This window comes from Haliaeetus albicilla, chromosome 20, assembly GCF_947461875.1.
Source record: "Haliaeetus albicilla chromosome 20, bHalAlb1.1, whole genome shotgun sequence".
Classification (NCBI taxonomy): Eukaryota; Metazoa; Chordata; class Aves; order Accipitriformes; family Accipitridae; genus Haliaeetus; species Haliaeetus albicilla.
Window position 1 is genome coordinate 20101491 of NC_091502.1, and position 21768 is coordinate 20123258.

The 21768-nt window shown below is 42.0% G+C and overlaps 1 protein-coding gene across 2 annotated transcripts in view; it reads left to right on the forward strand.

Annotated features, from left to right (window-relative positions):
• The first annotated feature begins 4657 nt into the window (after positions 1 to 4657).
• ME3 (malic enzyme 3) overlaps positions 4658 to 21768 on the forward strand; it is a 128196-nt gene continuing 111085 nt past the window's right edge. Inside the window, exon 1 of one of the 2 annotated variants that reach the window (XM_069808438.1) lies at positions 4658 to 5038. In XM_069808438.1, the coding sequence (XP_069664539.1) occupies positions 4865 to 5038 (174 nt within the window). In that variant the 5' untranslated portion in view covers positions 4658 to 4864. Of the gene's footprint in view, positions 5039 to 7540; positions 7562 to 21768 lie in introns of those variants that run through there. The other variant, XM_069808439.1, reaches the window with a different exon arrangement.

A 21768-nucleotide genomic window follows, 5' to 3' on the forward strand; every position in this document is an offset into this window, starting at 1 on the left:
AGCCCCCTGGCAAGGCACTATTCAGTCTCTGCACAACAGCAGGGAGACAATTCATGGCTGCAGAGAAAACCTTATTTTTACTTTTATAAATATATAATTCATCCCTGCTCTGAGAAGCATATAAGCCAGAATTTTAAAATGAAGAAAATAAAGAATGTGAAAGAGCCCATATAGTAACCATAAAGTCAAAAGCATACGTGTGCATGAGTATATATATCTTCCTGTGGCAGTGTGTGCATGAGCCAAAAATGCTCAAAATGGTGTGAGCTTGTTAAAAATAACCCTTCATATAATCCTGTCCTATATCCTCAGCAGACAATAGTGGGAGATCTTACATGTAGCCATTTCTGCAGCTCATTTAGAAATGAGCTACTACAGACACAGCCCTTCCCTCACTCTGCATCTTGCGCTTTTGCCAGTCCGTTGTGGAAGGGGTGTGCAGGAATTCCCACCTTTGCCGTTTGACCTGTTGTGTAGCCCCAGGCAAGTGATGTCCCTGTTTCCCTGCCCACATTTGTCCCTCTTGCACATATAGACCATAAACATCTGAGGGTGTACTGTGGAAGGTCCCTGACATATTTCCAGGCATTCTTGAAGTGGAGATAATAATTCTATCAATTTGGGGCCAGGAAAAGAAAACAGACTTCTCTTCTGACAGTTCACACACAGCTTTATGGTTTTGTCATGACCCTCGATCCAGCACTGATGGGGAGAAGACAGATGTGCAAAGTCAAGATATCTATGGCCACTCTCTCCCAGGGATATAGTGGAAGCTGTGCCCCCAGCCAGAGGCTGAGCCAACAACTCGGGGAGCTTTCTCGATTTCAGATTGCTGCTTTGGGAGAACATTGTCTGACAACCTCCAAAGCAAGCTATGAAGCCCCTTTATTTTGTTGTTCCTTGGAACAGTATTAGGCAGGAGAAGCTGATTCACTTTTGAGAAAACTGTGTGAAATCCTTTCAATGAAAATGAGTTAATTCAGTTAGCTCATGGTGTGCTAGTTGATGGGCATTCCTAGTTTAAAAAAGGTGTTCTGCTCATGTTCGTACAAAAAGAGGCCGTGATTCACAAGTTCTGAGAAGGCACCTTGAAGAACATTAAAAAGCAGAATAAAATTCCTGTAGTGTTTAGAAAATTGGAGCCCAGCCCGAAGAGGTGTCACATTTACCTTCACTCACTCAGGTCCAATGTCAGGAAATAACAATTCCCCGCACCATTCAGGAACAGACCAAAGCCGTCAGCCTGGCCAGCGGTCCTGTGGCATGGGAAAGGCCTTTTAATGTTGTATTTCCTCCTCCCACAGCTTCCCTGTCTTTTACCAGGCAAGCATGGACCATAAAGTTGGTTTTCATTATTGGTGTCTGCCTTCCATGGTAGCTGTGCTGATGTCTGTGCTTTTTCATCTTGTCTTTAATAGTACTTAGTCATCTACTTCTCCTCTGATGCAAAATTAAGTAAGGTCTACCAGAAGGTTTAGAGGATTAGGAGGCTGCAGGCCACACGGCTTGTAGATACAGAAGCCAGCAATGTCCTGTATTGTATCTTCAGTATTTGGTACAGATGAGTAAATTTAAGCAATCATTTCTGCAAAAGACCAAATAAAAGTTATTCTTGCTTGGGTTGATCTAAAGATTCAAATCTATTTCCAATGAAATTTTGGAACTTTTGTTGTTAAATGCATTATTTTTAGTAAATCAAACTCACACAGTAAAAAATTATTAGAAAATCTGTTTGCAGTAAATTATTTTCTTCTAATTGATTTTTTAATTCAAAATTGAGACTAGTTAGGGTTTCAGCTTCACTGAAAAACTGGAACCCTTCTGTAGAAATGAAAATATTCTGTGCTAACACCAATTTTCATCAGGAAAACAACATTACTGTAAAGAAAAAGTTGTTTTCACTAGATCATATTCATACTTAATATTTTACAGTTTTATAGGCCTTTCTGTATTTCCAAAAAGTTGGAAATTTAGTCCATTGCAGGTCTGAAGTCCTCCCAAATTATTTGTTCCACCTACTTACAATGACATAACGAGAGATTTTATCCAGCCCTGAAATTCTCTTCCCCTCTCTTGTGGGGCTCGTGTATGTGTCCAGCTGTCACTAGGCATAGATGATATAACATTCAACGCACAAGGAAACCTCTTCTGCCTGCAGATATTGGGTTAAAAATGTCAAAATAGTTTGTGAAAATTTTGCATTTGTTTCAGGTTGCAGTGTAGATTTTTTGAAAATACTGTCTCTCTATCATACAGAATGAAGTTTCTCCTTTATGAAAGAGGCAGCGATGAAGCCCGTGCATCACCCCCTAGGTACGCTCATAGTGCAATAATGTATGATGGTTTTGACTCCTCACAATTCAAGATGCTAAAGCTACTAGTTAGTGAACCAGTTCAAACAAAACTAGCTGGCACTCTTTCCACTGTTCATAGTGGAGATGGCAAGCACAGGGACCCCAAACAGACCTTCTGCATGTAGTCTAAAACAGTTTAAGTTAACTCTTAGACATACACAGTCAAATTACGCTGAAGTTGAGTTCTCTCCTTCTCTTAGAGCATTTTCAACGCAAAATTGCGGGATGCTTTTTCCAAGAAGAGGCACGCAGTATTTTACAAAACAGGCAAAGTGAACGTATTTATTTTGAGTTTTGTTAGCAGTGAATCTTTCCCCTAGATAGTGGAATTAGGTCCTGCGGATAGGAAGAGCTTGTCTTGATGCTCCAAGGCACAGTAAATGCATTTGCTTGGGGCCTGAGGGTGGACACCTATCGCTAGGAGAACTAATGCTACTGCCCAAGATGCTTCTCAGCTGTGCAAAGCAACCTCATTTTGCTGGCGCTCAGCTTGGCACTTTCTCCTCTGTCACATAAATCTCCTCAAACAACTTAATGGTGCACTTTTGCAAAGCAGACAGGGAAGTTTTTCCTCTTTTTTATCTTTGCTCACTAGGAGTGACTCAAGAATCCGGAGATTTAGTGTTATGGACTCTGCTACAAACAGCAGTGTCAAATGTCCTGTTTGCTAGGCACATGGCCACAACCACCACAAAGACATTGCAAAATTTACAGCAAATCTGTAGTGGGGTGGAGAATAGCTCACTCAAATTTAGGCTGGCTGTGACCAATGTGGTGCTGGCTGGTGGGAGTAGGAAAGCTTTGACAAGCTGGCAAGATATTGACTTTGGTTTTATGCACATTGATCCTCACAAGATCGAAGTCTCAAGGTTTTCCCAATTTATAGCTATGCAAAAAAGCAATAATAGTCACAAATTCCTTCTTGTGTCTTTCACGCACTAAGAATCTGCCTGATTATAATCTGGCCTCAGGGATGCACATAGTCCTTACCTCCACTGTCTGGATCTCCCCAGTAGTGCGTCTCCATTTATGGCCAATTTCTGGTATTTGAAAGGAAAGGGGGAAAACCCCAAAGACCAGACAAACCACCTCACTCTCAGAATGTATCTGATAGGGGTGAGGGAGGTAAGTCTTTTCTTCCCCATGGTCCTAGTAGTTATTAAGTGGCCACAATCCTCAAGTATGAGGTTTGAATATAATAATTGTCTTACAGCAGAAGCATAAATATCCTGAGCACACAGAGGGCAATGCATGAAGCCATCTACTCTTTAGGGAGAAATCATAAGGTCATGGAACCCAACTGAATGTATTCTATTCTATTCTATGGAGTGCCTATAAAATACCAAGGCAAGAAAGGACAACCGTATCCATCTAATCTTTTGCTCCCCAGTCCATTCTTTTCTGCACAGACTGTACCGTTTATCACCCCAAATATTAAAGCATATTAAAAAATATGCCTGCAGACACCAACCCAAATGGAAGGAGAAGCTGGAGAGCGTCCCTCACCCAAAGCAGACCTGAGCTTTGTGACAGGGGCACAGGTATGGAAGGCAGCGTTGGTCTGAAGCTGGAAACGAACCTGAATCTTCCACTCTTTAGGGGAGTAATCGGGCCACTGGGTTTTTGTATGAGAAGTGGTAGTAGTGACGATGATGTCACCATTTTAAAGGATAAAAGAGCTCATTTCTTTGAAAAAAGGGATGCGGGGACCTGCTTTCTTCAGTGAACAGAATATATAGATCGCAATATATAAAAAGTATGTGTAGTATAGATAACATACATTCTACATACGCAGTCTATAGGTTATACATACAGTATAGCGTGCCTGTAGATTTTATACTCCGACCGAAACGGCTAACCGCCCAAGCTGCTCCGGCTCCAGAGAAAGGAGGACCGAGCACCCCTTTCCAAGCCCTCCCCAGGGACGAACCACCCCTCCACGCACCTTCGCTCCCCCTCCACGTCCCGCCGGGGCTCCCCTGCACCACAGCCGGGGCCCCACGTCAGGGCCCCCCCTCACACAGCAGGGGCCCAGGCTTTTCTCTCCCGATGCCCTTCGTTAAAGGCTAAAGGGAGAAAACACGGAGGGAAAAGGAGAGAGGACCGCAACGCGGCGGCGGGGCGAGGGGCTCCCTCAGGCGCCGCGATGGCGGGAAAACGAAGCCCCGGCCGGGCCAACCGCCTCCCCTCAGGGCCGGCCGCGCTGCGGAGGTGCCGCCGCCGGCTCCACCGGGCGGAGGAGGGGCCCCGGCGGACACCCCGCCTCCGGCCCGCTCCCCTCCGCCGCCGGCTGAGCCTTAACAGGTAACGGAGGAGGCGCGACCCGCCGCGGGGTGGAGGCGGGATCCGCTTCCCGGGTTGCCTTTCGTTTCGGCGGAGGACCGCCGGGCCGGTCGCACCTGCGCCGGGCCCGGCCCGCCTTCTCGCCGCGCCCCTCCCGCCCCGCCGGGCGCTCGTCCCCGGCCACCGCCGTCCCCGCTCCGCGCCGGCAGGAGCCGCTGAGCAGGGCGATGGTGCCGGTGTGCCGCCTGCTGCGGATGGCGGGGGCCGGCCGGAGGCCGCTTCTCCTCAGCGTCAGCCGGGGCCGCGGCTGCCAGGCGGGAGGCGGCCCGGCCACCCGCGGCGGGGCCCTGGCCGTCAAAAAGCGGGGCTACGACATCACCAGGAACCCCCACCTCAACAAGGTGGGTGCCGCCGGGAGGGGTTTGTTTTCCAGCGGCCTGGGTGAGAGGGAGGGGAGAGGGGCTCGGGGGCGGCCGGGAGGTGGGCGACGGCGCTTGGCGTGGGTCGCAGGTGTCCCGGTTTGCCCCAGCGTGCAGCCCCGCTCCGAAAGGGGGTGAAGCGCTGAGGGGAGCGGGGCTGGGGAGGGAGCGAGGGGCCGGTTTGATGGGCCTTCGCCTGCTGGTTCGGTCATCGGTGGCCTCCTTCGGAGACGGTCGTCCGGCTTCCCTTGGCCCGCTGCGGCTCGGCGGTGGTGGAAGAGCCTGCGTAGGGCAGGAGCGGCTTTGGCCGGGACCTGAAGCCGTTTGCCTGAGATCACGAAAATACCTGGGGTGTTCTGACGCACGTCGTGCGAAGCGTGTAGCAGCGGAACCGATGGCTCCCACCGTCGTGTTGGAAGAAGCACGCGTGGCTGTTCCTGCGGTAAAGCTTCCTTTCGTCGCGCGTCCGTAGCAATGTGTGTTCCGCTACCAAAGCGGCATGTTTTGCTGGGATGAAGATGTATTCGTTCTCAATACTGCAGAAACCTCAATATTAATTACAAGCAAAAAAAGCTTTAGGAGAAAGGTTTTCAGCAACTCTGTGAGGTGTGTAAAATGAGACCCTGTAATTTAGCCCCACACTACTTTTCCATCCCTTTCCATACCTTAAAGGGGGAAGAAAAATAATCTGCATGCAAATTTTGGGGATCAAGTGTGTCAGATTCAAGAACGTTGGGTTCCAGTTTCTTCCATTAATATTGCCAGCAGTAACTATAAATATGTTAATTACCTTAAAAATAAGCAGGTATTAAACATGGTATTGGTAGTTGATGGGGCTGCGCCTTTTTATCATTTGCTTGGTATGTAGTTATCCAGTACACGAGCCTCCTGTGACTTCTTCTGGACTGGAGACTCTTTGGATGACAACTTTTACTTTGTGTATTATGCTGTACGCTGGGCTGCATCTCCTGGTGCCGTTTCAACATCCATAAAGGTGCACCCCTAAGGACCAAGGCACGCGATGACACAGGATGTTACTGAATATGCAACAATTTTGTAAGCAGTCTGGTTTGAATCATTATATACAGTGCGTGTCTGTAAGACTGAAGAGAAATTTCCAGCTATCTCATAAGCAACAGTAATTTGTCAGCATTAAGTGGTTTTGATGGGGTTTTCTTCAGCATCTGGCTTGTTCTCTTGGGTGTTCGATGATAGTTACAAAGAGCGACATAGCTCATGGTTCTAGTAGTCTTACATATGTCAATTTGAACTGAAAAATTAATACTTTGACCTTTGCTCAGTGTAATGCAATAACAACACACAAACAGTTGAATCTGTCATGTGTTTTAAATTGATCTGGCTGCCGCAGAAGTAGACTTTGAATGTCCCATTTGATAATTTTCAGAATTGAGGCTTTTCTAAAGTGTTTTCCCCCCTTCCACTGAAATAAAGAATTTTTCTTTAAGTCTAAATGGAATTTTGGTCCATGTTGAGAGAAGGGAAAGAAACTGCTTTTGTTAGAGGTAAAATATATTCTAATGTGCCATGTTTAATTGGCCATGAGAAATCTCCCAGCGGGTCTCCAGCATGGATGTTTGCTGTTTATGTTGTTATGTTCCTCTGTCAGTACAGACCTTACATTCGTTGATGTAGTCATCTACAGAACAGGAGGACAGAAATGGCTAACTTCTATGGTAAGAGATAAGGACTGCCTGTTCATGTACCTAGGTAACTAGCAACTTGTTGTTAGTAAACGCTCAGGTCCTCTTTCAGACTTTTCTAAACAGGCTTCTATTTCTCTGTTGCTCTTAACAGTTCGTTGTAGTATCTAAGGAATTAACTGTGTTCAACTGAAATGGGATATTTCAGCCAGTACATATTTTGTCAACGTATGACTGATGGCCCTTTGGTCTGCTATGCTGCAGTGGAGTAGGTCAAAATTAGGGATCTCGGTAGGTTTTCAGCTGTTGTACTCATTGCATAGCAATTACTGTTTATCCCTTTGGTAGCTAAATGCAGGCATGGGGTCATTGCTGTTTTTCTGCAGTGGCACTTACTTTAAAGCTTTCATCTGACTGAAGGCTGCTTTGCAGGGGATAGTCCTTACATCTCTCCAAGAACATCTGAAGAAGTTTTTCAGAAGTGAGGCTTTGGGCAGCAAGTGTTCTGCTGCTTTATTCAATGCCCTGACTGTTTTACAGCTTTTGGCTGAAGTTTAAAGTCTCAGTCTAAAGCTATGAAGTGTGTGGTGTTTATCCAATGAAGAAGACTATGTTCCTCCAGCAGAATCACAGACAGTTTTATGGTCTGAGGTTATTGATCCAAGTCTTTGCTTGCTTACTAGGTTGAAGGTGCTTTGAAGAAGAAGCAGACTTGGAAGTCACTGCTGCAAGGTCCTCTGTAATACCCTAAATATCAGTAAAAGCAGGCTGTCCTCTGAGAAGCTCCTCTGTTTTCCAAATCTGCCTGAGAAGAAAAAAATAAATAGAAAAACCGGTCATGGATGTAAGAAATTTGCAGTTGTTTCTTTCCTTTGCTCATTGTTAACTATGTGAAGTTGGCTGTTTTTCCTGATGTGAAGAAATGGAATTCCTAAATATTGATCAAGGGTGCCAACACTGTATTAGGCATGGTTTGTAAATGAGTTATCTCCGGTCCTTAAATTATTTGGCCAATCTATGCATCATGTTTAAGAGCTTGCTTGACTAGGCATTTTGGGGAAAATTTAGAGGAAAAAGCTGTCTTGCAGTTAAGGCAAGACTGCTTTCCATCTCTGAGACTGGGTTTGATTATGTCTCAGGCTTTCTGTGTGACATTGGGGAAGTCACGTGCAAGGAAATCTTGTAGGTTAAATCCTTGGACAGTAGGAGGAACTTTGAAGATGGAACGAGTTACGCTTCATGTATGCTGATGAGACTTTAAGTGCGCTGCATGTTTCTGTACTATTAAAATACTGTTCTTCCTTCTGTTGTGAAGTATTACAGCCCAAGTCTGATCCAAGGGCAGGACTTGGGAAGTGTCAGCATTCTTCTGAAGGGTACTTGCGGTCTTAAAAGGCAATAGCAGTTGTTCTCAGTTGACAGAACAGTCTCGGAAGTAATAGGAGGATGAAGAAGAGCTTGTTGCATTTTTTTCATGAAGCACCTCATGAAGTAGTTCTTCTCCTGCCTTTGAATGCTGCAAAATTGGAGAGCCTAAATATTTTAACAATGTCAGATAACCATGGTGAGACCATTCTGTGGCGATCCAAGTGCAAGCTCAATTCCAGGAGGATTTGTTAGAAGCTTTGGCCATGTGTAAGTAAGTGACTTGCTGACAGGGCAGCAGTAGTGCTGGACTTGCTGAGAGACAAGTCTGTTCTACTGTGGGGCCTCAGCCTTGTGAAAAGCTAATTCAGCACTCGGATCCTGGGAGAAAAGATGGGGCATCTCTCACCCACTACCTTATTTATCAAAGTTGCCTTGTGTTTGGTGTGGTCACGGCCATGTTGTGTCCTCTCTCTGACGCTGTCAGTTCTGAAGATTTGTGCAATTCTGCTCATCTCAGATGTGCTGTTCATGATTCCCCAGTTCTTCCAGGGACTCAGTGAAATTCACGTGTCTTCTCTGTGTTTTTACAAACATGGACTGAGCTGGGCAATTCCAAGTTTGACCACACACCTGTAGGGACTCAAAAATCTTGTCTTGTCCAAAATCAACTGTAATTTTGTTTGTGACATCTGACTGCACTTTTCAATTGGAAGGTTGATGGCACTTCATGCATTTTGCTGGAAGTCCTAATTTTGAGATAAATCATGCCTCCTTGGAGGTCTGCCATCACAAACAGATGCAGAACTGGAGGTCACAGTTTGTTTTCAGAGTGGCAGGATATTGCCGTATTTGAAGGGTCAAGATAATACACTAAACTTTTCTGCAAGGTGCAGTGCAGGGGTCAGAATTTGGGGTCTTCTGTGTACATCTGGATAATGCCCTGTACTCTTCTGATGTGCATGTATGCTCTCCATTGCTTTTCATGGAATGTGTCATAATGAATTACCAAAAAAAACCTCAACAAAACAAAAATACCAGTCTGGATCTGTAAGAATGAAACTTTGAAGAATTGCTGTAGGTTTCTGCAGCGTTTTTGAAATGTACTGCTGTACACATCATTAAAATGCTGAAAGTTTGTTAGTCCTTCAGCTTTGTGGGGGTCAGAATTGAGCTGAGGGTTCTTTGAACATAGTTTCAGTAATTTGCCACTGTAGCTGAGGAAAAAAATGATAGTCTTGCACATGGCTGTACTCAGCAACTGCACTGAAACAGGCCTAAAATTAGCTGGATTTGTAAAATGATTGCATTGAAACAAAATTAGTAATGGGCATGAGAACAGTGTGTCTGAAATGGCAGTTGGCAACATCAAATCAAGGCAGGATTCTGTTTTCAAATTGCTAAATATCCTCTCTAAATCCACAAGGTTATATTCTTACAACTGGAGTTTCTGGTTGGCTAGCTTTAAGTCTGGATAGACATATAACTACTGAGGTCCGCCCAGGGCTTTAAGTGGCTGTGTGACTCCCAGCATTTACCATCTGTTTATGTTTTGCAAAGTAAGAGAATGAGGTGGGCACGGTTTGGAGGTTCGCCTCTTATTTTCCAGGAGCCCATAGCTATTTGAGCAAGTTTTAGGGGACAAGTTTTAGACTGAACAAGTTCATTAAAAAAAAAAACAAAAACACTGAGGCTTACTAAATACACTAAAACCACACCTGGCTTAGAAAATCCCCACACTGAAAATGGTGAAAGGATGGGAGTGTATAGGGGAAGAGTATCCTATTTACCTGTGTTATTTACTCTCAAGGTTTATGGCTGCTGCTGGAGACAGCATGCTTGTGCAGATGAACTGACCTGATAGGACTCTCTTGTTTCTAGGGATATCGGACAAGACGCTTTCATGGGCAAACCCTGCAGCATGTGGGCCCCTTCAGACCCAAGCCAAACTATAGCTGAGAGAGAGCTCTTTATCAAATTGTGCTCTAACTCTTCTAGAGTTGAAACACAAGTGAGCTGGAGCACTGTGCCGTGTGATGAGTCTTCAATGGTGTCCAGAGCAGAGAGGCTGTTTTCATGTTTTTACTTGTTCTTTATTTCATCAGTCAAGCCTAGGTGTATTGCCATTGACTTCAGTGAAAGCAAACTCTGAGGAAATGAGCTTTGGCCCAGTATTTTTGCAAATGTGGTGGTGTTCTGGAAATATGATTGCTCAGTTAGCTTTGTTTTGCCTTCATCCTGGCACGTGGAGTTTCATTTTTGTTTGTTTGGTGTTAATGTCAAGCATATCTTTTTTTGAGTCCAAAGTATCTTTTGACAATGGCATTTCCTAATGTTTTGGTACCAAAAAACTTGTCATTATGGCATGGTCGGCAAACTAAGCCCAAGCTAAATCTGTTGCTGCTTCTGGTATTAGCAGCAGCCTGTGAAAGTCCCTTTGCTTCCCCAGCTTGGATTCCAGTTCCTCTCCCTTATTATAGCCAAACCAGGAGGCCATCTGCCTTTCTGTCCCTCTGCGTAATCTCTTGCCAACACTGTCACTCTCCCGTTCGGGATGCCTCTAATGCGTTGAGAGTAAAGCTCTTGTGGAAAAGCTTGGAAGTGCGGAGGAAGTCTTTTGCTGCCAAGGCAAGAGGGGTGCTGATGTGGACCCTGCCTCTGTGTTGTACTAACCCTGTAATACATTGGTCCTTGTTTTGCCTTTAGCCCTTGTAAATGTGTTGAGAGGTCTTGGAAGATTGGTTGGGCAGCTTTTGTAAGTGCTGAGTTTGTTTGCGGTCACTATAAGATGTTAATAAAACCAAATTGTGTTTGGACCAAAATGCTTGTTTCTGTTTTCTGAGCAGTTTATGTTATAAAAATACCTTTAAAATTGCCTTTAAGTTGTGGAAATTTATCAGTTTGGCAGCTGCCTGTGTTGCTTTTTTTTTATCATCCCCTTTCTTTTAGAGAAACCTTAATCCTTACACCAGGCGTGTTTTGGTGGGGCAGAGCCAAGGCTGAATGTAGCTCTTGTTTCATAGAGTGGACTAAGTTTTCTGACATCTGAATAAGAATTGCACTTAAGTAACACAAACTGTTTGATAAGTAGTATGAAAACTGATATTGTTGCAGTTAGAATGGATCTAAGGGCTGAATGTTACAGCTTGTTCAGCATTCCTGTTCGTTGCATGTAGTGAAAAGTGTGGCAAACAACCAGTTGATTACTTTGGCAGCACTGTAGATGTTGGTGGGAAGGCTGAGCATATTATATGTGGGGCTGGTCCTGCAGTCTTCATTCCACTGACCTCAGCAGGCTTCAAGCCTTGCCCACTTAAGTAGCATGACATATAATGTCGTTGATGTTAGAAACTGTGTGCTGCTGTATGTTGAGATGAGTCATTAGTACTCATCAGAATTAGTGATGATTTAGCTGAAGCTGCTGAAAGGCAGTGCTAATTCACAAGATGAAGTGAAGAGCAATTATTTGTGGCTTGGTTTTGATTTCAGATGGATTTGCCATGCAGTAAGGTACCTACTAGAGATGGATCTGGCAGCTTTGTAGTGCTGCGTGGCAGAGTTTGACCCCTGAATTTTTTGGTTTGGTGGGTCAGATCTGGCAATTGCTAAAAAAACCTGGACCTAGAGCAAACTCCATTTGACTTGATTTTGAATAAAGAGAATGTAAATTGAATTCCTCTTTAGCTTCTATAGCAGCAACCTCCAGAAGAACACTCTAGCTGCTGTTGCTGGCATTCATTCAGACCTGAGAAAGGAAAGGTAGGTCTTTAACGAATAACTGCATTCTACTGATACCCCTTGCTGAAGGGGGAAGTTATGATTGTTTATAGTATTTAGGCTCCTCCAGGGCTTTGGGATAGTTTTCTTTCTTTGACTTGCTATAAGTGATGCTGATTTACCTTCCTGCCTCCACAACTTGCCTGGGTGATGGGAGGTACTGTGTAAACATCTGCTTTTGGCAGCTCTCCTGTGGTTTCAGTGTTTTATTCATTCTTCATTTCAAAGAGTACCACTGCCAGCACGTGCACCTGTGCAGACAGCACTCAGGCATTTCTAACACCAAGCCCCTTGCAGAGTTAGGGCCTGGAGTTTGATGCTGGAGCTGCCAATGCACCTGCCTGCTGTAGCTGAAAGCTGGATGCTGCCCTGCATGGGAGAAGCCTTGCCTTGTACCTGTCTCTGATTAAATGCCATGCAGGAGTATAGATTGTCCTGTTTTGTTGCTTGTTTGGTTTTTGGTTTGGTTTTGGGGGTTTTGTGTGGTTTGGTTTTGTTTTGTTTTTTTTTTTACCAAGGGAGTGAAGAGGCAAATGGTTATTTTAATTATCCTTGGGGTTATGGATCCAGAAATATTCTTACATTGGCAAAACCTAGGAGACAAGTCAGGCTGAAAAAAACCAAAGTTTTTACTTTGTCTCTTGCTTTTCCTCTGACTATTACTTACTTTTCTGTCTTTTTCTCACGGACTTAATCAGACCTGCTACCAAACCTTGAAGACCCTATTGTAGCTTTCGCCCAAATAAATTCTTTTGGGACAGACTTAGCTTTAGAGCTGTTGCTAGCAGGTCAGACAGGCCTTGATGCTTGGGGGAGAATAAACACTGTGCTGTAATTCCCTCTGTTTCAATAGAAGGCTTAGCACAACAGCAAACTTGACTACTTTCAGCTTATAATGTGCTCTAGTAGAGATGATGAGCATGTTTTTAATTTTTAACCTCCTCTTTGAGGCCCAGGGGTGACACTTGCTATCTGTATCCCCAAACAACATGACATTTTGATAAATGACTTATGTATTGTCAGCCTAATACAATATCTTTCTTTTAAAAATGTTTTAAATGGCAAAGCTTTTTATAGTTCTGCAGCTGCCAAACACCAAACTCAGACATAACTGAGCAGACTGTGGTTCTGACAAAGAAAATAACACCAACACAAAAGTTTTCTGTGTATCAACATTTTCTGCTTTGCTTCACTTTGCAGCTCTCTGTTGCATATGTATCCTTTTTCAACATGTGGAACCATGGAACTGAAACAGATTTTCAGTAAATATCTGTATTGTATATAGAAAAAGATTAGCTCCACATCTCAGAGCAATTTTTTTCTGTGTGTCTAGCTTATAAAGTTGTCTGTTTTGTAGTATGTCCATATGGATTAGCTCTGTTCAGCCTCGTAAAACATGTAGTTAAGGATTTACTGTGTTTCTCAACATAGGAAGGAATTAGTTGTTTCAAATACAGCAGTACTATGTTCTCCTGGACAAGACATCTTGAGCTTTAAATCTTTGGCTTGGCTAATGGATTTGTCACTTCACGTAGCAGTTAAATTCATTATGGAAACTATTAAATCTCTGTTTAATCTTTATTTGAAGAATTTGGTGTGAAACCTGCAGGTAATTTTAGCTGTGATTATCTGCAAATGAGAGAATGTGCCAAATCCTGTCATTTTTGGAGGTGTCCAGATTATTAAGAGTTTCTGTTGTCAGGATGGTCTAAGCATATAAGCAGGGCAGGGCTTGGAGGGAGAGGTAATATGTTTTATTAGGCCAGCTGATGTAGATGGGGGGGGGGGAAGTAAACCCAGGGATTTTCATGTTCATAGCCCTTCTTCTAGCAACTCTTTTTTTTTTTTTTTTTTTTAATCCCCAACCAGTTGGTCCAATAAACAAAAAACAACAAAAAACCCACCCAAAACCTCTCCTTGTTAGGCATTTCCTACCTCACAGGGAATTAGATGTCTTCATGTTGCCATTTGTGTCTGTAGCTAATTGTTGGGATAAAACAACTGTGTCTGTAAATCAGATCACTTGATCACAACTATTGGAGGGACAAGGCCCTTCTCTCCCCTAATACTGTATAAAGGTTTCTAAATCTAGCCATAAAATGGGCCAAATAACGAAAATTACTTGCTGAAGTGCCTAGTCTGAATACCATGGAAAAAACTAGATATAATTTAAAAACGTATTGTATCTCCCATTGATATGAATTTTTTTTTTTAAACAGACCCTCTTTAAAAACAAAAAAAACTGCTGGGGGAACAAACCATTTGCACTAGTGCAATGTGCATAAAGTCTGAATTCCAGCAGACTCTCTTGTAGGGAAGAGAAAAGAGTTGTGCAACAGTTGCAGGAGGATGAAAGACACTTGCACTAGAACAGTTTAGCAGTTCAGGTGGTTTCTGAGTGAGAGACGCAGTTTGTGCAAGAGGATCTCAAAGGATTTGAAGTGATGAGGGTGTTGGGAGGAAGAATTGAAAATTTCTCTCTTCTCCCAGTGCCTCGTAGATAGCTGGGCTTGATGGGTGAAAGTGGTGGAAAGCAATGATAAATGTGACCACGTGCTCCAAGTAGGTGCGTCTACAGAAAACTTACCAAGTGTAAACTTACGAAGCGTAAGTTAATGCTGATTGTAATGCAGAATGGCTTGCGTTCTGCAGTGTCTGCTACTTTATACTCACTAGTGAGTTTGCTTACATTGGTGTCTTACAAGCTTGTCAAGTAAATCACATTCAAACACAAACTTTGTTGCTCAAAGGTAATAAAAGAATTTTTTTTCCCTCAAGTTTGGAGGATTTTCAGTGCACGTACCACTGGGACTTGTTTCTCATTGCACACATGCAACAGATTCCTCTTAGGTTTGGTAAATTGCCCAGGTTGTGATGTGCAGCAGTATTTATTAGAAGGAGACATGTGTGACATGCCTTTCACTCCGTATGCTGATGCCAGCAGCTTTTACTGGCTTACGTTGAGGGGAAGAAAAAACCCACCCTTGCAACAGCACAGAGGTCTCCCTGAGCATTGCTTTTTGGTTTCCAAGAGGTAGCGTAGGTTTAAGCCATTGGAAGGCTTTCCGCTGATTTCAATCAACTTTGCATCAAGCCTTTTTTGAATCTAGGAATAAGCAATGGCATCATTCAAGATGTAAGATCACTTAACCACAAAAGGATAAGATTAAAGCTAGTATAGTGTGAAATTTCACATCTTGCTCTGTTAATAGATAGTAATTAAAATGGAAGCATATGTGAAAAATTGTGTTTATTAATTGTTTAAGACAAAATCTCAAAGCAAAAATGGAATTTTCCAATATCATCAATTTCTAGTGATAGAGAATCACATGAAGGCTCTAGCTGCTTCCATAGTTGTGTGTCCCAAATATCAAAAGTACTTTTTCATACTCTTTTTAGTGTTATCTATCCAAGCTCATTCATTTTCCTTATGACCTTTGGAGCAACCAACTCAGTGATGCCTTTCCAATGCCAAAAGCTGTCCTCTTGCATGCAGGCAAGAAGAAAGAGCTGGGCTTTTTCACAAGAGCTGCTGGAGGAAAAACAAGGACACTAAGTGAGATATCTTAGAGCTTGAAGCTGCCCTGGAGAGTTCTTGTAGTAGCTTAATAAAACTTACAAAAGTGCCTTTGAATTGTGACCTTCCAAATGTCCACTGGTCAAGGGTAACTGGGATTATGAAACCAGAATGAATGCATGACTGATGCTTGCTAAAACTGGGCACTCTCCCTAAAGGCAAGTAATTGTTTTGGATTTAACATGTTAACTGTATTTGAAGTTATAAGATAATGAGGTCATTTCTCATATAAATAGAAAAGAAGTGATGCAAAGGTGCTGGAAAGCTGCAGCAAGGCTCTGGCTGCTGCTGGAAAAAAGGTTTGGTGTTGGCCACTTTTTAAAAGTTAATTGCATTTTAAAGATAAGCTTTAATGGCTTTGGCAGTGAGAGTGCAACTGTAACCAGATCTTGTTGTTTTGTACAAGTGCCTTTCAGGTTTCTCTGCAAGGTCAAATGTCCTATTGACTGGCAGCTGGACTGCTTTGCTTGTAGGAATGTAACTGGTATTTGGTGGAGTTGCAAAATGAGTTTCCCACTGAAGCCAAATATAAAAGTGTGTGAGAGTCCAGCAGTTTCACTTCCTGCAAAGCTGGAAACCCTTGCAGAATTTATTAAGATTTCCTGCAGGGAAAGAGGGATATTAATCTTATTTGACTTACAGAATCATAATATTTGCACTGCAATTTGTAACACAGAGCAAGAAGTTTTCAATTAGTATTTCCTGAGGAACAGCAAATTCAGTGAAGCGGATGCTTTTAACTTTTTATTTTATGTCAGAGAATAAATAAAGCAACTCACAGGACCTTAAATGTTCCACAGTGTTGGAGTAGGGAAGAAGAGCAGAGAACGTGATTACAGATCTTCTAGGAAGCAATGGACAGCTGAAACCATTCTCAAGTCTTTCTCAATGTCTTTGCTTGGTATCATCATAATATAATCTCTGAACTGTAGTGCTGTGTCATGTGAACTGTAGTACTGTATCAAGTCTGCTTGTAGGAGGCATAAACTTCAGTCTTGTTGATAAAACAGTCACTTGGTCAGTTCACCACTGGTTTTAATTTTCCTAGTGTTGCAAAATTTTTCTCAAACTCTGAGCTGATTGCAATGAACCCTGATTTGGGGCCCAGACCAAATTTGCTTGAAGTTCTGTGAGCCTCTTCCCTTTCAGGCTTGTAGTAATTTCTGGTTTGTAGTAATTTCATACTATGGGAAATGCTTTATGTTAAAAAGAAGCTTCAACCTTAACTTTGAGGCAATGTTACTTTTTCCTATCCAGGCAGAAAAATGCTGTTAGGAGAGGTGAGGCACTTGGGCTGAGGAGCCTCTAGTATGTGAGATTTTCCAGATCTGTGGTGTGCATGGTGGTGGGACTGTCTGGGTGCATATTACTTTATGCATTGCAGATATTCCTCATCTCCATTCTGGATGAGATAGGCCATATATCTGGGACTTCTGGATATCCAGCATCTGCTTTACATATAGTTCTGTACATATACAGAGGGTGATTATCTTTTGGAGGCATTGGATATACTGCCCGCTTGCAGATTAACTTTGCATGTAAGACTGTAGCTCTGAGCCAGCTTCTGGACTTTCAGAAATCCTGGGGCAATGGCCAAAGTCCTTACATTTTTTTTCCCCAATAAAATATCTAGGTGGAAACAGAGGACATGCCTTGAGATACAAGTACATGAGACAGTAGATCTCAAAGCTCATTCTTCAGAGAGAACATCTATATACATGTTTGGTAATTCACCTGACAAATATGAGGTGAAGAAAAAAAGATACTAGAAGTTGTAAAGGTACTTGTTTCTTAATTTGTAGAGCAATAAATATCTTCATTATCTAGAATGCAACACTTGGGTTTAGAATTTTCTCCAACTTGAGCCTGAAGTGGAGACACAGATTACTTTTTCAGTCCAGTGAGATTGTGGTTAGACACATCATCCCTGGCTGTGGTTGCCAGATTCTGGCAAAATATAGCAACTATTGAATTTGAACATCAAGACTTGGGAAAAAAGAAAAGAAAACAACGTCACTGGGAGAAATACTTGTGGTTTATTATTTCTTATTCCAAATTCTTGGAGGCATTCAGCACATAATATGTTTTTCAAGGCATGTATCATTCAGCTTCTGCTTTTCTTTCATGAGATTCATTCAGGCATTGAAGTTCAAGCTATTGGAGTCCTAACATGCTCGCTGCATTAAATCTAACAATTTTGAGCTCTGCTGTGTTTCCTGTCAAATAGTTATGGAGGGCAGTTTCTGAATCACTGATATGCATTCGAGAAACGATCGGGCAGCCTTGGGCATCTTGTTGGCGTATTATATTTCACATTTAGTTTTGGAGCACATTTCTGAGACTGAGAAATAGAGTTATTCTCACATCAGTGGGGAACTGAATTTAGCTAACCCAAGGTAATGTGGGACATCTGTGGCAGACCAAGTAAGTGAACATGAGTCTCTCCAAATTAATTGCCTAACCATTCAGCCAGCATACCTGTTTGCTCAGTTGTCTTATCATAGCATCTTTTATCTGTACCAACAATGATCTCAACCACAGCCTGTTAGAAACATATGTGATAGATCAACTGCTATATCCCATACATGCCATCAAATATGCATTGTTTTATAAAATGAAAAGCATTTTGTGAATTATTTCCCAAAAGCTGTGTGCAAAGGAAGTGAGCACTAATAAGCAGCTGTTCTAGGAAGCTTTTTTTAATTCTGTTTACTAGAGCTCACTTCATTTTTTCCATTAATATGCTTAGTTAATCACTTAAAATTTCTGTGTTTATTATGTAAGAGTTCAAAACTTCCAGTCTCACTCTGTGTAAGTTACAGATGCCAATACCTGTAAACTTGAGGTAATTACCTTGTGTACATTATTAAAGTAATAATTCAAAGAGAGAACCAAAATAGGGTAAATACGCTTAAAGCTAGTGGGCCAGAGACCTAGGTGTGATGTGTGGTCCCCCTGTGGCTGCTGCTTAAGCATCTGATTGGACAGATGCTACAAGCAGTGATTTCTTAGAAATTGAGAGATTATTGGCTTGACTTTCCTCTCATTTTATTTAATGACACCTTCCAGCAAATGTCTAGGACTAGATCCAAAGCAGATTGAATTTGATGGGAAACAAATGAGTAATTACAGCCCTTTGCAGTAAAGTATTCAGAGTTATAGCCTTATTGGCTTCATATTGTTTAAGAAAGTGCTTTGCTGAACTAGGGCATAGGTTTTTGATTTAGTATCCCACTGCTGTAAGACTATGACTGTCTTCTGGCCAAAGCCTCTCTGAGGAGTGGTTTTATAGGAGCACAGCTGGGTTGTAAACAAATGGTGATGCACTTCTGCTCTGCATTCAGAGGGAAGAGACACAAAATTAAAAAAACAATAATATATCTGTATTACTGTGTATTACTAGACAGAAGAAAATTAACTGCAAAAATAAAATGAACTTGCAGGATGAGGTTCAGACAGCTTATAATGTATCCAGTTGGCATTTGCCTTATTAAAGGAATGAGAAGAAAAACACAGTCACTTCAGGTGTTAAAACTTTTGAATGTATAAATTTGCTCGCAGCTTTGCACTGCTGAGGTCACATGGAAATTTTTCATTGACTCACTTTCTTCCTTTAATTTAAAAAAGGAGGAGCAGAAGAGTAGTGGATAAAAGGAAAGAAAAGTCCTCAAGCAGTATGGCAGACCCTAATATTAGTAGTGGGTTTAGATCCTACATTCTTTAATGCTAGTGTAGGAGCTTGACCTGTCCTTCCCAGGTACTATGCAGTAACTGAGCAGTTTGGTTAAAATATGATTGATTAAATAGACACATTAAGGGTGTTTGGAGCCAGGGTCTGCCTCCAAGCCAAGGAGAGCAAACCTTTTCTCCTCCCCAAATACTTAGATGTTAAATTTTGGTTCACTTTGTCTTGCTGCAAAAGTACATATTCTGATACATTTGCTATTCTGGTTCACAATGCCCTTGTCCCAGCTTCCTCATTCTTAGGTTTGGGAAAACAAGTGAACTGTCGTAGTAACAAAGACCATAGTGAGGATTGCCTATAAGGTATGACAAAAGGAATAAAACCCCACAGCCATGGCAAACTTGGTCTCTCTTCTACATACCAGGCATCTTTGCAAGCAAAAAGTCTGTGTATTTCTTGAAAAGAAAGCTTGAGATCAGCAACATTGTGTAAATGTTTGGGTTTTGATCCTACAGGTCCTTAAATGCAGTGCTTACAGTCAGGAAGTGGAATCCTATCTCCTTGATCCATATAGAAAGACCTGATAGCAGGTTCAGGATGATGCACAAATTCTGAGATCTGGTGGGAAAATTCAGTGGTAGAAAGATCTGTGAATAATATGAATGTGGATAACCAGATCTGTGTAAAAAAATACTCCAAGGCATGGATTTTTAGTGAGGACAAAAATAAACCAGGAATGTTTGCTTCATGCTGAGTTTTAGCAATGCTGTTCCAACATAAATGTAGTTTAGAAGTTGTTGGCTTTTGGAAATTTTTTTTTTTTTTTTTTTTTGTGTGTGTGTGTGTCTAAGTTATTCAGGTAACCTCAAGCTTTGCAGAGCTGCTTGCTTTTGTCTGGGGAGAGAAAGGCTTGGAGAAGCATCAGGACAACTTTTACGCAGAAATTTTGACTGAGGCCAGCATAATGGAGTAGGGAGGTACCTGATTCTATAAACTTACATGTAATAGGAAGCTAATTTAAAATGTGCAACTGCAGGGGCACCCCTCTGTACTTACCACAACGTTTTAGTCTGAAGTAAGATTTTGATAGGTACAAAATATACATCCCCAACAGTATAGGATTTGAGCAACTTTAGTATAATTTGGATACTCATCAAAGTAGAACTTAACAAGAAATTTGTCTGACACTGTTTTGTTTTGCTTTGTTCCATAAACAAGCACATGCATGTGCCTAGACCATGATTTTTGGCAGAATCTGGCCTCCTCATTCTGAGTCCTAATTCACCCCTGCTGTTCTCTGAAATGAAAACCTTCTGATTTTCCTGCAGGAAGAGGCATTGCTACTGCCATCTGCAAAACATCAACATCTTCTACATCATGCTAAAATCACTCTGACCTCTCAGCATATGATGACTTTTAAAGAATGTTCAAAGGCATATCCTTATCTTCTGTTAATCACTGAAGTTAAAAGGCTGAATATGTCTTGTCATGTAACTGATTTGTTAAGGTGGACATCAGTTAACTTATGGTGTTTCTTGTCAGCCATTAATCCATGCTTCAGTTCTTTTAATCTGGTGATGGAAAAGTGATATGTTTACCTACTTTGTATTAACCCATTATTTTGTGCACTTTGTATTTTACAATTAGCACTTCTGTGAAGCAATAACAGCTTTCAAGTGCTGAGCTTTGAATAAAACATTCTGGATGTATTTGCACAAGCCATCTCTTTTAGAGCTCACCTTTATGAATATTGGATATAGATCACGAATGGAAATGCTTGGGAAATGAATTCATAGCTTCAAGCCTAAAGCTGCTTTCTGTGGGTAATCTGTAATACTTTTGAGAAAAGTGTGAAACATTCCATGCTATTAATATAACCTTATTCTGAATATGACATAGATGTCAAAAACAGATTTTCATCTGACACTGGGAGGTGGGTTTTTTTGGTTTTTTGTTTTTTACCATCACGAGTACAAGGTAAGGAGATGAGAAGCAAAATCTCTGTCCTACAATAAAATGAAGAGTGATAGCAAAAGAAATTTGGTATGTTGCCTGTGTCTATACTGTACTTGGGCTGGCTTGGAGGAACCCAGGTCCTGGTTCTGTCTGTCCATTTATCCTGGTAAGCAGCCCAACTTCAGCCTGTTTGTGATATTTAAAGACCCTTGTGCAGACCATTTCAGGAAGGAACATGTATGGTCTTGTCTGTTGGCATCAGATCACTGAAAAAAAGATGAGAGAGAGAGGCATCTGAACCTCACAGTGATCTGCTGCCCCGCAGCAGATAGACATACGCTTAAGTGTACTGTAAAGCACAGACAGTACTTCAGATCTTTCCTTGGTCATAGCAGCCTGATCATCCTGGTAATGCTCCCTAGAGGGCTTTTGAGGGTGAGCAGGATGGGCACATGGTGAAACAGGCCTTGAACCTGACTTTTTAAAAGACACTGTAGAACTAGGTGGTATTTCTGTTTCTGAAATCTTGTATAAAATATTTTTGTTTCCAGTTAGTTTACTGTTGTCCATATTTAAGCAAAAATAAACCTCTCAAAATGAATAAAAGAAAAACTGATCCTGTACAGTGGGGAAGGGAGTGAAGTCTGCATAATGCAGTTTACAGGTAGAAAATACTCAATAGCTGCAGCGC